The sequence below is a fragment of the Vombatus ursinus genome, unplaced genomic scaffold, assembly GCF_900497805.2.
Source record: "Vombatus ursinus unplaced genomic scaffold, bare-nosed wombat genome assembly UNPS02006874.1, whole genome shotgun sequence".
Classification (NCBI taxonomy): domain Eukaryota; kingdom Metazoa; phylum Chordata; class Mammalia; order Diprotodontia; family Vombatidae; genus Vombatus; species Vombatus ursinus.
In genome coordinates this window covers 4,510,807-4,525,492 of record NW_020946652.1, presented here as the reverse complement: position 1 = coordinate 4,525,492, position 14,686 = coordinate 4,510,807, and the positions used below count along the sequence as shown (strand labels likewise).

The window sequence follows — 14,686 nt, the reverse complement described above, 5'->3', positions numbered from 1 at the left end:
ATAAGAGGAAGTGGAGAGGTAACACAGAATTGGAAGTTCCTGATAATCTTGTTCTACAGATGAACATTGAACCTTTTAAATTGGATTGTCTCCTTTTCTCCACTAGATGACATGATGTTCTCATCTAGTTCCCTATTCATTCTCAGACAAGAATCTTTGCATTTTTATTGAAGAAAGTGATGACTTTCAGGGAAAACCTGACACATTCCCTAGAGATGTATTCATTTTCCTTTGCACTTTTCAAGAAAGAAGTGGTGCATGGCTAGCTTTGAAAATTCTTATTGTTTTGTAACTTCCGTGAAGATCTTCTAGCATACAATTCTAATTTTGCTTGGTCACCAAAATCTGGTTCTTGGCTATCCCGGTTGTGTATAAATTTCTGCAGAAACAAAACTTCCATTACCTGGCAACCTGGATTTCTTTTTTAATTTTCATTAAAATTGCCTTCTGTTGTGAAGTCAAATCAAATTACCTTTGGCATTAGTTACATTCTTTCCTTATTTCAAGTCTTTCCAATTCAAGCAAAGGATCATTCAATCTTGAGACCCAGAGCTGGAAGGGACCTGATCGGATATCTAACCCAACCCCTTCACTTAGGAAAGGAGAAAATTTAGTCCTTGAGAAGGAATGTAAGCCACAGAAACAGTAAGAAGCCAAAGAACAGAGAGCTCATCCATAGCTTCTCTGATCCCCCAATCGTTATACTCTACATTTCACCAAGAGCCATTAACACAAGGTGTCAAGTATATGGATGACTCAACAATCAAATACCATTGCTTTTGGCTCATTCTGTTCTTAAGTCCTTTTCCCTGGAAATGAATGACCAAACTAGAGTCTCCATATTATAGCTAAATAAAGAAAGGTATTTCAAAGTTAGGATACAAATACTTAAAGCCTAATAGGACAATGATAATAAGATGAATAGGAGAGTCAGCAGAGGCACTACAGATAAACCTATGAAGTTCTAGGCTTAAATCCTGACTTAGATATTTAACTAACTGTGTGATTCTGGCAAGTCACTTAAATTCTCAGGGCCTCAGTTCCCTCCCTTGTAAAATAAAGACAGTAACATACCTATTTTATAAGGTTCTTGTGTGGATAAAATTAGGTAGTATCTGCAAAATGTCTCTCAAACTTACACAGGACTATGAAAATGTGACTTTATATAATGATAATGAGCAGAATACATATGTTGAATACATATGGTTCCTCAGTCTGGGAAGCTACAGAGATGCCTGAGGTCACAGTGATCATACATTTTCTAAATAAGCATATCTGTCTAAATAGAAGCAGCCTTCTAATTTTTCTATTTGATCCAGTTTAGGGCATGTTGAACTCAAAGTTCTTTTGAACCATTAAAGTTAAGTCAAGTCTACAAGCATTTCTGATCACCTGCTTCATATCAGGTACCCAGATCAATGCTAAGGGTTCAAAGAAAGTCAAGCCAAACCAAACTAAAGTAAAGACACACACACACCAAAAAATACGCTGCCATCAAGCAATTTGGAGTATGATAGATATAACAAAGGAGAGATAACAAGCCAATAGGAGGGCAGAAATCTGGGGGGAAGTTGGGGCTTAGATGCCTAAAATAGGAAATCACAGATATTGTCATTGAAGCCACTGGAGGAGATGAGACTGGCATCTGACAGAACATATATTCAAGATCACAATCTAAAGGGGTACCCATATTTGGAGAGGAAGGGGAAATATTTGATGTCTGTTAATGAGAACAACCAATCAGAGACTCTATTAAACCTGGAATGTATACTATGACTTTTAAAAAAATGTATATATATATATATATATATACACATTATATATACATATATATATACACATTATATATACATATATATGTATGTATGTATGTATGTATGTATGTATGTATGTACATATCACTGCACATCATTATGTTTGGTTTCCTTTGTGATATTCTGTATTTTATTTTATGCATTGAAAAAAATATTTTGAGAAAGGGTCTATAGACTTCACCAGACTGCTGAAAAAGGGATTTGTCTGTCTGTCTCTGTCTCTGTCTCTGTGTCTGTCTGTTTCTGTATGTGTCTCTTTTCCTCTCTCTCTCTCCCTCTTTGTCTCTCTGTCTATGTCTCTCTGTCTCTCTGTCTCTGTCTCTCTCTGTCTCTGTCTCTCTCTGTCTCTCTATCTGTCTGTCTCTCTCTCTGTGTCTGTCTCTGTCTCTGTGTCTCTCTGTGCCTCTGTCTGTCTATCTGTCTGTTTATGTGTGTCTTTCTCTGTCTCTGTCTCTCTCTCTGTCTCACACACACACACACACACACACACACACACACACACACACTCTCTCTCTTAGGAAACTGGCTAGAAATCCTGTTCTCGTTGTTTACTCCTAAAGTTCATTGCCTCTTTTAGCTGTTGCCATGGCTCTCTTACACGTGGAGGGAATGAGGAAATTTTCTGTCTTTTAAAATGCCAGAGCAAGGCCATGGCTTAAATAGCTTTGATGCTGTCCTCTCAATATTTCACAGTGAGTGTTCTAGAGAGTCCCAAGGGGATATAGAAGTTGGGAAGCATATATGAGGCTAGTTGACTTAAAATTACATAAAACAGTTTGAAAGGATCAAGACTCATGCTTTTCCTCCCTGAAGAAAAGTAAAATATGAGAAGTGGTTCAGTTCCTAATGTGTGTTTGTCTCCTTGTATGGATTTCAAAGTATCAGCCACTTTTGAGGTTCCTATTGGGATTTTTATAATTTGAGATTATCAATATTATTAAGATAAACAGTGTGACTTTCTCTTTGCCTTTGAAATTATAATCTGATCAGTTTAGGAAGCTGTTACAAGATCCAACTGAGAATTTCTGAACTGATGATCGCCCAGTATAGAGTCTATGGAAATTTGAACCCCAATGATTGAGATTTCCTTACAGCATCTGTGTTCTCTTTGTTCTTCTGCTGATCATCTTTCTTCTCCTTCTTCTTACAGCCACACTTGACTCACCATTTCATTTTTAAATCTGTTTATGCACACATATATAATATGTAAATATGTTTATACTTACCCTGCTAAATATTGGGCCAGTAAATATTTTGAACCCAACACTCACCACTTAGAGAATGTATTGCTACATGGAAGGAAAACATATTATCATTGTCATCATCATCATCTTCTCCTTCTCCTTATTCTTGTCATCCTTTTCCCTTTCTTCTACTACTCTTTTCCTCCTTCTCCTTCTTTTCCTCCTCCTTTTCCTTCTTTTTTCTTCTTCATCTTGTCTCTAGCTAGGCTTTACTTTCAGGATGATTTTCCAACTTGGTCTTTTAAACAATACAAAATAGCCACAAAGTGCAGACATTCTGACAATAGAAATGCCAGACATGTAGAAAGTAAAGTGACTTGCTAGAGAGATAGGTGCCTTCTTGATAGATTTCCAGAATCTTTTTTCTTTACTATAAGGAAAGGAAAGGACTCCTTTACTTTTTAGAAGAAAAGTGAGATATCATCAGTAAGGGAAGAAAAGTAGCTTGACAAGCTAGCTTACAGAGTGACAGAACAATTAGGCCACTAGGGAAAGCATCCTGGATTTGTGTATAGATTGTCAACCTCCAGATCCAACCCTAAAACTGCTTATCTCACTAGACAGATTGTACACTCCATGGGAACAAAGGTGACTCAGGGTTTGGGGAAAGGATTGGTTTTTCCCCTTTAGTTAACAATACTTTCTCTCTTAATTGGTGAGTATGGTATACAAAGAATTCATTAGCAAAATATTTAGCAGGGAATCTCTTTATCTACATTTAGGAAGGAAATGACAAACACACATTACTATAACCAAGAGGAGTTTACATACTTTATTTTTCCATTTATGATTAGGTGTATTGAACAGAAAAGCAGAGATTAGGGCATTTTAATAAAGGACCAAAGAAGCATAAAGATCATTATGTTCATTGCAATGGTGGGAAGAAGTGCAGGTGAGGACAATCCTGTGCTCCCTCTCTAAGAGCAAAGTTACTTGAGAATGTTCTGTCCTTCATAAAGAAAAGGAAACTTATGCTAAAGCTTCTAAATATAGGGTTAAGATGTTTCCCCCAAGTAGAAGGTTTATCCGTTCACTTTTATCAAACTGTATATTCTCCTGAACTATCAGAATAGGCTCCTAATTGATACCTCTGCCCAAAGTGTTTCATTTGTCCAGTCCATCCTCTCAACCACTTTCTAAGTGATCTTCCTTAATTGCATGTCTCACCATAACCAATGATGATAATCATAATATTAATAATAGCATTTATATAACTCTTTAAGTTTTACAAAGTGCTTTACAATATTATCATCTGTACTATCTCTATCTCTATGTCTATATGTATGTATGTATATGTATGTGTATGCTGTGTGTATATATCTATCTATATGTATAGCTAGCTATCTATATCTATAGATATCTATATATAAATGTGTCTACCTATCTATACATACATGAGTGTATCTTTAAATTCAAGCCTGTCAGGAAATAAAGTAATTAGGAGTAAAGGAAAACTGACAGCTTATCTTTCCCCACATCAAGACTTCTTGAAAAGAAGGGAGGTTTAAGAAGCAGTTCAACTCAATGTAGAGTGACAGTTTTGTACAGTAGGAAAAATAGGTTCAGCTCTAAGGTCCACATTGGAGAAGGTTCTTGAGGTCTTATTTTTTCAAAGACCGTATTTTGGAAACTTAAAGGAAGAGTTCTTAGAAGGAAAAATGTGGACATCTAAGAATGAAAAAAAATGCCATTTAATTGTAGCAATTCCATTCTTATTTGGATATAGAAATGTTCCTAGACCTAAATCCACCACCCCACACACATAAACACACCATTCTGTTAACACCACCTCTCTAAGCACATTGCTACTTGTTAATTATTATGTACAAGGATTTTTCAGTTCCAAATGTATGTATCATACAATAGTGAAATGAGTCAGGGTGTCTGTGAGACCAGGCCAAGCAAGACAGACATCTTTACTAACGCTGAGTCTATAGGAACTGACATTTTGAATGTCGAGGTTCTTCCAAGTATAGCCTTGAAGCTAAGAACATTATCTCTGACTCATATATCCTGACAGGTTAATGAGCACACCAACCACCACCCCTCCACCCTTTCATCCTGTGTTTAGCACCCTTGAGACGGTAATTAGATAATGTCTTCAGACAGATCAATGGACTTTACATTTGAGATCATTGCCATCTACATTCAATTCCAACCTCTACTTATTCCTCATCAAAACCCAGCAATCTTCCAAAACAATGAAAAGGACAGAGCCTCCCTGTTCTGTGTTCTCATTGCATTGTTATTCCTGCAGAAAACAGATGTTATTACTGTTCCCTCCATTTCAGGCTATCCCGGTGGTAACCTCCCTCACTAGTATTAGGCATAGCTCCTAAATATCCTCTGTCAAGGATCACCACCCATTTTCCTCCCCTTCTCCTGCATCTCTTCCATCTCCCCACCCGCACTTCCCTCTCCAGTTGGTCCATGCAGGTGGTGCTGAATTGATATTCTATGGGGTTTTTGTTTTGTTTTGTTTTGTTTTTGTTGTTGTTGTTGTTGTTTTTGCCATGGAGAAAGAAGTCCAAATTTTCAAAGAGTTAAGGGATTAAAAAGTATTCTGATTCAGGAAGTCACATAAAAAATGACAGCCACGTGGGGACAATGGGACTGGGATTGGAGATGCGTGAACATGAGGCAAAAGTGCAATGGAGTCATTACAGGAACCAGACCAAATGCTGCGTCTTGCTATTGCTAGGCAGCAGAGAGATGGAGAAAGGGAGATCTCACTTGGCTCCCACAGCCAATCACTTGCCAAGTCTTGTTGATTCCACCTACACAAAAACAGATCCAATCTATCTCTTTGTCTTCCCTAACATGGCAATCGTCTTGGTTCAGGACATCATTACTTTTGCCTGAACTATTGGAATAGCCACTTAATTGATATCTCTGCCTAAAGACTTTTGTTTCTCTAGTCCACCCTTTAAACAGCTACCATAATAATCTTTCTTAAGTGCAAGTCTGAACATGTCACACATACACACACACACACACACACACACACACACACACACACACACACACAGCCCTCTCCCCACTCAAACTTCAATGGCTCCATATTGCCTCCAGGAGCAAATATAAAGTCTTCTGATTGACATTTCATTTCTTCAGAATGTAATTGTAATTTACCTTTTCAGTCTTTATACACCTTACCCCCATTCATGTGCTTTAAGTTATAGAAATTATGGCCTCATTTCTTCCTCACATGTAACATAATCTCCAACCTCCACACCTTTACTGAGAAACTTTTGTGACTTCTTTTGTGACTGAAATGCATGTACTCCTCATTGCCAACTATTAGAATCTCTAGTTTTCTTCAAAGTTTAGCTCAGTCATCATTTCTTGACTATTTAACTCAAGTTATTATTACCCTGACCAGAAATTTAACTTTTATATGTTGAAATACTTATTTTTTTGTGTGTGTATACATGTTATTTCCTCAGTTTCAACTTGCAACAGTAATCCTTCAATAGACCTGTGACCTTGGGAAAGTTATTTCTTTTCTCTAGAACTCAGCATCCTCGTTTGTAAAATGAGTGATGTGGACTATATGATTTCTAAGGGGTCTTCTGCTATGACAGGAAGGAAGTTGAACAAGTAGACATTTGGTGGGAAATCATGAACAAAGACATATAGTCAGGAATGGACATGGTAGTTGGCGGATTCAGCCAGTACATACAAGGAGACTGACCTGATAAAGAAGCAAAGAGTGTATACACACACACACACACACACACACACACACACATAAACACATACATATATTTACTGCTTTTCTCTTCACTCAGAGGAGCTGTTCCTTGATTTCTGAATTAAGTGTCAAATAGAAATCCGTCTTGGGAACGTCTCCCTCATATATTTTTCCTTATCTTTCTCATAAATATTGCTTCTGCTAGATTCCCAAATGAAGAATGCACATCACTTTGTGCTTGAACTCCTAACCCTTTGAGAAATTTATGAGATTTTTTCCCAAAGCTATTGCAGAATATCATTGGGAAAACCCATGGTTTGTCAGCTGCCAAGTAGAAACTTCCAGAACACATCCCTTCAAATTTCCTAACAACTTTTAATTCTTCCTATAATGGCATTAATCAAAGCATCAAATTATAGAATTCTGCTCCCTTCTGCCTCATTTGATGATCCAAAAGTTTCTAAGCTTCCCTTGTCAATAACTAACTAATCTTCCCCTTCCCCTTGGCATCGTTGTTCATAGCCTGGAAAGATGCACTTATTTTCATAACCTTTGAATGATTGGTAATTCTTTGACTTCTGGGCATAAAACATGTGACAAAATGTCAGGTTCTTTGTAGTCATTTGGAGATTTGGACAGAAACACCAACATCATTAACCCCATTTTGTTAATGTCAAACTGGAAAAAAATGTCACAATGCCTGTGCCATGGTTCCCCCCAAACCTCTCTGACTGTATGGTTATGGTATTCAACATCCGACTCCTATAACTCACACCTTAATTTCCCCTCAACTGAGAGCCCACAATTGCTTAATGATATCTCGTGTACAAGACAGTACACAGCAGGGAGAAGGATTCTTTACCTCCTAGTGAATGGATCTGATGAGTCCAGCTTTGCTACTCTGACCCAGATGACTGTACCATGTGAAAAATGAGTCCTCAAGATCATAATGATACAATAGCTTGTCATCTAAGTGACTCTTGAAGGATAAGAGTGCTTCTTGTTTTCCACAGCAATCCATGAGATTGGCAGTACAAGAATTAATATCCCCAGTTTATGATGAAGAAATATGCTCAGAAAGGTTTGAGATTAATGAGGGTAAGCTTCATTTATACTTTAATGGGGTTATTTTAATCAAATAATCAAGGCCCCACTTTGCTGAGATCAAAGTAGGACTGCAACATTTAATTCAGTTTAATTCATTAAGCATTTTAAACACCTACTATGTGCCAGGTACTAGGGATACAAATGAAAAACAAATAAACAAACAAACAAACAAAATAATTCTATGTGCTAAAGATATGACTTTAAAAAAATAGGCAATTGGGGTTAAGTGACTTGCCCAGGGTCACACAGCTAGTAAGTGTTAAGTGTCTGGTATGAGGCCAGATTTGAACTCAGGTCCTCTTGACTGCAGGTCCGGTGCTTTATCCACTGTGCCACATAGCTGCCCCAATATAACTTTTATTGGGGAAAAAATGACATGTACATAGAAGATGAATACTATACACACATACATACTTACATACATATATACATACATACACATATATAATATACACATAGATAGATATCTATGGCTTTATTTATCTATGTCTGTAGATAGATAGATAATCTATAAATATAAAATTTCCAGGAAAAATGCAGGTCTACTCTAAAAGGCAATTTTTAAACAATAGAATATGGATTCCAGTGTTTGGGGTATTTGGAGGAAGCAGGACAAATGGCAGGTACCATCTATTATAATATAATAGAAATGCAGGGAAAGTAGGGTAGAGGCACCAGGGCAATAAGGATGACGTGGATGGCTTCCAGGGACCTTTGGCCCAGGTAACCCAAGACTCCAAATCTGAATGGAGCTACAGAGCAGTGGATGGCCATGTCTTTCACAGAATCAATGTTACAATGTTGATCAGAAAATCAATTACTGAAAAAAGACAGTAAACTGAGTGCTTGGAGGAGCTGAGCAGATGACGGGTACTTCTTCCTGTCTGTTGGCCTAAACGAGTCTATGATGGCCTGGAGCCATGCTGGTTATAGAGACCAGAGCCACAGTTGAGTCACTCATCTCTCTAATTGGCAACGAGGTTAGTGTTTACTGGGAGAATGGGTAATTTTGGAGTAAAGGGCTATGTTGGGGGAAAGGGGGAGGGGAGAGGAGATTCTGAACAAGGTTAAGGGCTGCCATCCGATCTACTCTTTGATTTGGGGATTAGGAAAAAAAAGGAAGAGTATCCTCAAAAAGTTTACAGTCTTTTCACAGAATCATAAAATTCGAGAGTCAGAAGGGATGACATAGTCCACCCCATAGTAGAAAGAAGGCTACTGAATGACTGGAAACAGGAAATAGGGGGAAGAGGAAGTTTCTTAAAGCAAGGGAGAGGTGACAAAAATACCCACTTTTAACATTTTGCTTAGGACTCTGACCTCAGCCTGGACAACATAGCCCAATTTTACACACAAACACAGACTTAAGTGTATGTATTTATGAAGTTTTAATTACATTTTAATATAAAATGTGACTAAAATGAAAGTACTTCATATTTGTCAATCAATTGATCAATATTCCAGGGCTGATCCAAGTGAAGTCATTATTTCATTAACCATGCTTTTTCTAAAGTGCCTGCAACTGATACAATGCCTCAATACAAACCAACCCGGGGGCAACATTATGCCCAAGAAGTCCCCACCACTCTTCCCTTTAGAGGAAGGTCTTTCCTTTCCTCTAGGACCATTATTTCTTTTTTAGTTACTAGGAATATCACTTCCTAGTAGGGCTGGTTTTGTTTTATTTTGATTGATGTAGTTTTAGGCACCTCTGCTTTTTGCAGTACTGCCTACACAAAGATACATTGAAAGTAACCTCTGACTTTAAGGAATTTACATTTCACTTGGGGAATGTGTGGCACACATTAAGATACATATAGGTATGTGATCATTCAAGCAGGGAGAAAGCACTACCAACTATACTATCAGGAAAGGATTGTTGTAGAAAGTGGCACCCATCCTGAGTTTTGAAAGATAAGTGGGTTTCTAAGAAGTAGATTAGAGGAAGGTGTACAGTTAGGACGGTGGGGACAGTCTCAAGATAATTTATTTTGAGTAAAAATAAATGTTCACTCTGGGGGAAAATCAGTTTTAATTTGATGGTGATGAAAGAGTTAATAGAATGATTCAAAGACTTTTTTTTTTTACAACATTTTCTTCATGTGGAAAAAAATTCTCCTCTGTGTCTCTATGTTGGCCAATGCCAACAGCAGTCAAGATGGTTGGTGACTTGTGCACCATCAAATAATGGAGGAATTCCAACCTTTGTGCTAATTATCTGTTTCCCTGCGAGCAGCCAATTTGGAGGGATTGACTCATTCATCTCTTTACTTTTTTCTTTAATTCACCAAGTACTTATTAAATACCTTCTATGTGATGTTGTCATAGTTTTAGAGCGAGAGAGGTACTCAGAGCTCATCTAGCCCCATACTCATTAAAACATCAACAAAAAAAGAACTTCATGGATAGCTTCTTTCTTCCATCTCTATTTTCCCCTGCTTCACACCTCCCCAGTCCTAGGGATCTATCCCTTATGACAAATATTTTCTGAGAGAAAAAAAATCATAAAAACAATACTTTAAATATGTTTTATATATAATGTTTCAAGAGTATGGACTCCCCACTCTGCAAAGAAACATGGAGAGTTTTCTTCTCTAATCTCTTCTTTGGAGAATCTTTTCATTTTATAGATAAGGAAACTGAGACCTAGAAAGCTTCAGTAACTTGTAGTCATAAGCAACCAGACTGGGATTGGAATACAGGTTCTTTGACTCCAAACCCATTACTCTATTCACTTACTACACTGTTCCAGAGAGTCAGTTGGGTTCTGGTTTAGACCTGGTTTGTCTATACAGTGACATTTTTTTCAGTTGTTTACAAATTTCTGACATGTACCCTTCTTTCCTGCCTTATGCTGGAAAATGACTTTCTCCTTTGGCACCCAAGAGAAAGTGATGCAAGGGTATGTTTAGTCTGGGAGTAGTGCCATACTGCACTTATTCATTGTGCCTCTGCAAACATGCTGGGGGCTCCTGAGCTTGACCAGGTGGGCAGATGACATCCAAAGCAAGCTGACAGGTATGCTGAGATCACCTCCCACTGCCCTGTAACAGAAGTCATCTACCATGTTGCCCAGCAAGAAAAGGCTAAAACTCAATAACTTTGATACAACTAAATTATACCAAATAAATGAGTACAGTGTTTCTGCATAGAAAAATCCAAAATCCCAATATCAGGCTATGATACTACTAGACTGATGACCTGCATGCCTCCCTCCTGAGGATGTTCCTGGGAAAGCAAGATTGCCTTTACCTCTTTCATTTGCCTCTATTCAAGTGTCCATGCTCAGAGTTCCACCAACTGCCCACTTACCCCGCACACGTTCCGGCCATTTTGAATAGAAAGCCCCATAGGCATCTTCAATTCCGCCCATTTTAGCCAGAACTGATTTCGTTTTCCCGAAATCCCACGCTATTTCTGAACATCCTGCTTTCTGTCAATGTCCCAGCATCCTTTGAGTCTCAATATTCTTTCTCTGTCATCTCATATATCTAATCTGTTAGCAAACTTTGTTATTTCCACGTCAGCAATATGTTGATCCCCTTCTCTCTACTCACATAGCCATCTACTCATCTCTGATCTGGACTATAGACTTTTAATTGGTTTTCTTATCTTGATTCTCTCTCTACTCCAATCCATCCACCAAATGGTGGCCGGGATAATTAAAAAAAACACAAAAATAATAATAATATTTCTGATTTTGGCATTTTCAGCTCAGTAAACTCTAGTGTCTTCCTATTCTTTCTAGGATCAAATGCAAACTCCTCTGTTCAGCATTTGAAGCCCCCCATTTTCTGGCAGATGCCTTTCTACTGTATCACTAGCTAGAATCCTAATTCACCAGCTGGCTCTACATTACCTTTCTAGCATACCCCTTCATCCCTCTAGGGCAGAGATCACCTGGCCTTCTCATTCTTCTTCATACAAGACATTGGATCTCTCATCATAGTCTAAAACTATTCCTCAGACCAAGAAAGCCCTTAGGCAATACTCACATTTACACCTTAGAATCCCTTGTTTCTTTCAACCATCATCTCAAATACAACATTCTCCATGAAGCCTTTCTTAATCTTCCAGCTGCCAGTGGCTTCTCTCCCCAAATTACCTTGAGAATAGATGTTTTATACACACACACGCACACACACACACACACACACACACACGTATGTGTATATGTAAGTGTATTTATAATATAAACACACACATATATATATATATACATACATACATTTGTACAAGCTATTTGCTGTAGTGGGATGTAGTTCCTTGATGGCAAGAACTTCCTCATTTTTGTCTTTGGATCTGAAGAAAAGCTGGATGGACTAAGAAGTGACTAATCATTGTCATTCATTTTTTCCAGCATTTCTTTTTTTAAAATTTATTTTATTTTCAATTCACAGAACAAGACCAACTGTGATTTCCGCAGTTACTTGAGATCACAGTCCCAGAAATTACTTTGGCCTCCCTTTGTCTCTATTTTGTATTTACTTTTGTTCATGTTGCCTCCTTCTTAATGCTATGCTGTGTGACCTCTCTAATGACAAAGACTTTTATTTCTATCTTCTTGGCCCCAATGCTTTCACTTTGTGTGGTATATAATAGGCACTTAATAATTTCTTCTTTAATGAATGACTTACCATTTCCCTGAGATGCCTACACATTCTCACTCAATAGTAGCTTAATAACAATCAACCAATTATAAACAAATGACATTTGGAGAAAATTGGATCATTGCAAATAACAGTGAAACCCATCTGTGGAGAAGAGTACTGGGGCGGGCAGGCAAGTGATCTGGAATGAGGAACTCAGAAAGTCAGACGGAATTGAACCGACTGGTTGGCAAAAATCAATTACTTCCAAAAACCAGAAACACAAATGGGAATGTAGTCTATTCTAAAATGTCATAACCAAAATTGAAGCACCTGTGTTCTTTATGCTGGACCACTTGGGCAAAGTATACTTACTCTATCAGGGCAAAATCTGGTCAGTATAATATTATATATAAGTATAATAAAGAATTAAGAATTCCTATTATTTTTAATTGTGTTAAATCTTTCCATTGGTGCTACTCCATAACTACTCCTCTTTCCCCCTCCCACTTTTCTTATGCCTTCTTATCCCCATTTTGGTTAAGTGGAGCTTTCTGGCTGAATGAATGCCTGTCCCTTCCTGGACTGTGAAGTATACATGCATATTATCAAAGTAAAACATATATCCCTTTTCATTTTGTGAAATGTCCAAAACAGACATATTTTTAAGCCCCCACCTTTGGGAAATAGGGTTCAAGATTTAGCACAAAGTCATTATCATGTTTTTGTCTGTTCTGTCACCCAGAAAATTCATCCCAAAATATTTGTATTACAGAAATATTCAGATATGCAATGTTAGAAACAAGAACCAAGTGAAAAGGCTGACCCTAAGCTGATGTCACTAGAAATGTGATGGTAATAATTTCTATTCAGATCAGCAGAACGATTGGCCCATGGCTCTTGTTTTTTGATCTGAACGAGGAATCGAAAGCCACCTGATTACTTGAGCTAAATCCTATAGAAACTGCTGGTGCCCATACTGCCATGCTTCACAGGGTGTTGTGAGATAAGCCCAAAGCTGGCATAATGCTTGGAGATCCTGCTTTGCAGAGAGCAGCCCAAGTGGGGAATGGTATTATTCTTAGTAACACGGTAGCTTTAAGCATGCTTGGGTATCACCAGCTGGCTTAATAGCCAGAGAGAACAGCAGGGCAGTGGGGGTGTATTGGGCTAAACACAAACCACACTGGCAGTTGCTCAGATTGAACCAGAGGCTTGCATTAAGGATGGGGTCCTGGCTTGAGGAACAGCTTCCAGGAGGCCAGAAATCAATGGGCTTTAGATAAAGGACACAGGAGGGAGGGAGAGTCACTGCTTCTTCTTCTTTCTCTTATTTTTTGTTTGTTTTCTTTTCTAGCCTCTTTATCATTCTAGTGCACTAAGCTTTGACAATAAATTTTCCCAATGAACACACCAAGGTCCTATTTCCCTTTGTTAATCAAAGATTAGCATGGTGTAAACAAAAGGGTGCTTTCTCTGCCCAGATGAGATTCAGATTAAAGCCTGGGGAGTGAGATGACTCTTAATATCCTCTAAATGTTATGCTATAACTCTCCAATAGTTCTAGTTTTGTATGAAATTGAGTGTGTGCATAAATCTCTATGTGCTCATATGTGTATGTATGTAAGGTACCAGTTGTAAAAACCTCGAGCCTCATCTTGGAAAAATCAGAAACCTCTCTGTAGTGTAGCTCAAGTCAGCTTGAAAGGCTGCTGTTGAAAGCAAAAAGGGGAGGTCTGTGGAATCAAGAATCAGAAATGGTTGGGACATGGGGAGGTTCAAAATCCAGCTACACAGGCTAATTGTGCCCAAAGAGTCTACTGTCCTTCAAGCCATGAAACTAATTGTTGAAATTTCTGTTTCCAGTGTGCATGTACAGAGAGCCGTCACTGCATGAAATTGGAGAAAAGCAAGGACGTTCCAGGAAAAGTTCCGGGACACCTACGATGAATGGAGGGAAAGTGGTGAATCAGGATTCCACATAGCTGAGAATGCTTTCCTTCTGTGCACACTCCTCCCCTTCCTCCCTCCCTCCTCCCCGGCACCCCATCCCTTCCCAGTACCCATGGAGACAACAATACACTGACCAGGCAGGACTTAGGGGCTAGGATTTGGAATGCAAAATCTGTGCTTGGGGAAGATGATCAAATTCAACCTCAATCTTGCCTGTTGCAATGTTGTAGAAACATGAACACACACACACACACACACACACACACACACACACACACACACACA

At 38.3% G+C, this 14,686-nt stretch overlaps 1 protein-coding gene across 1 annotated transcript in view; it reads left to right on the top strand.

Moving 5' to 3' along the window:
* FGF12 (fibroblast growth factor 12) overlaps positions 1 to 14,659 on the top strand; it is a 232,616-nt gene extending 217,957 nt beyond the window's left edge. The window contains exon 5 of the mRNA XM_027848835.1: positions 14,315 to 14,659. Within this exon, the coding sequence (XP_027704636.1) occupies positions 14,315 to 14,433 (119 nt within the window). The 3' untranslated portion in view covers positions 14,434 to 14,659. The remainder of the gene's footprint in view (positions 1 to 14,314) is intronic.
* Positions 14,660 to 14,686: the final 27 nt, after the last annotated feature.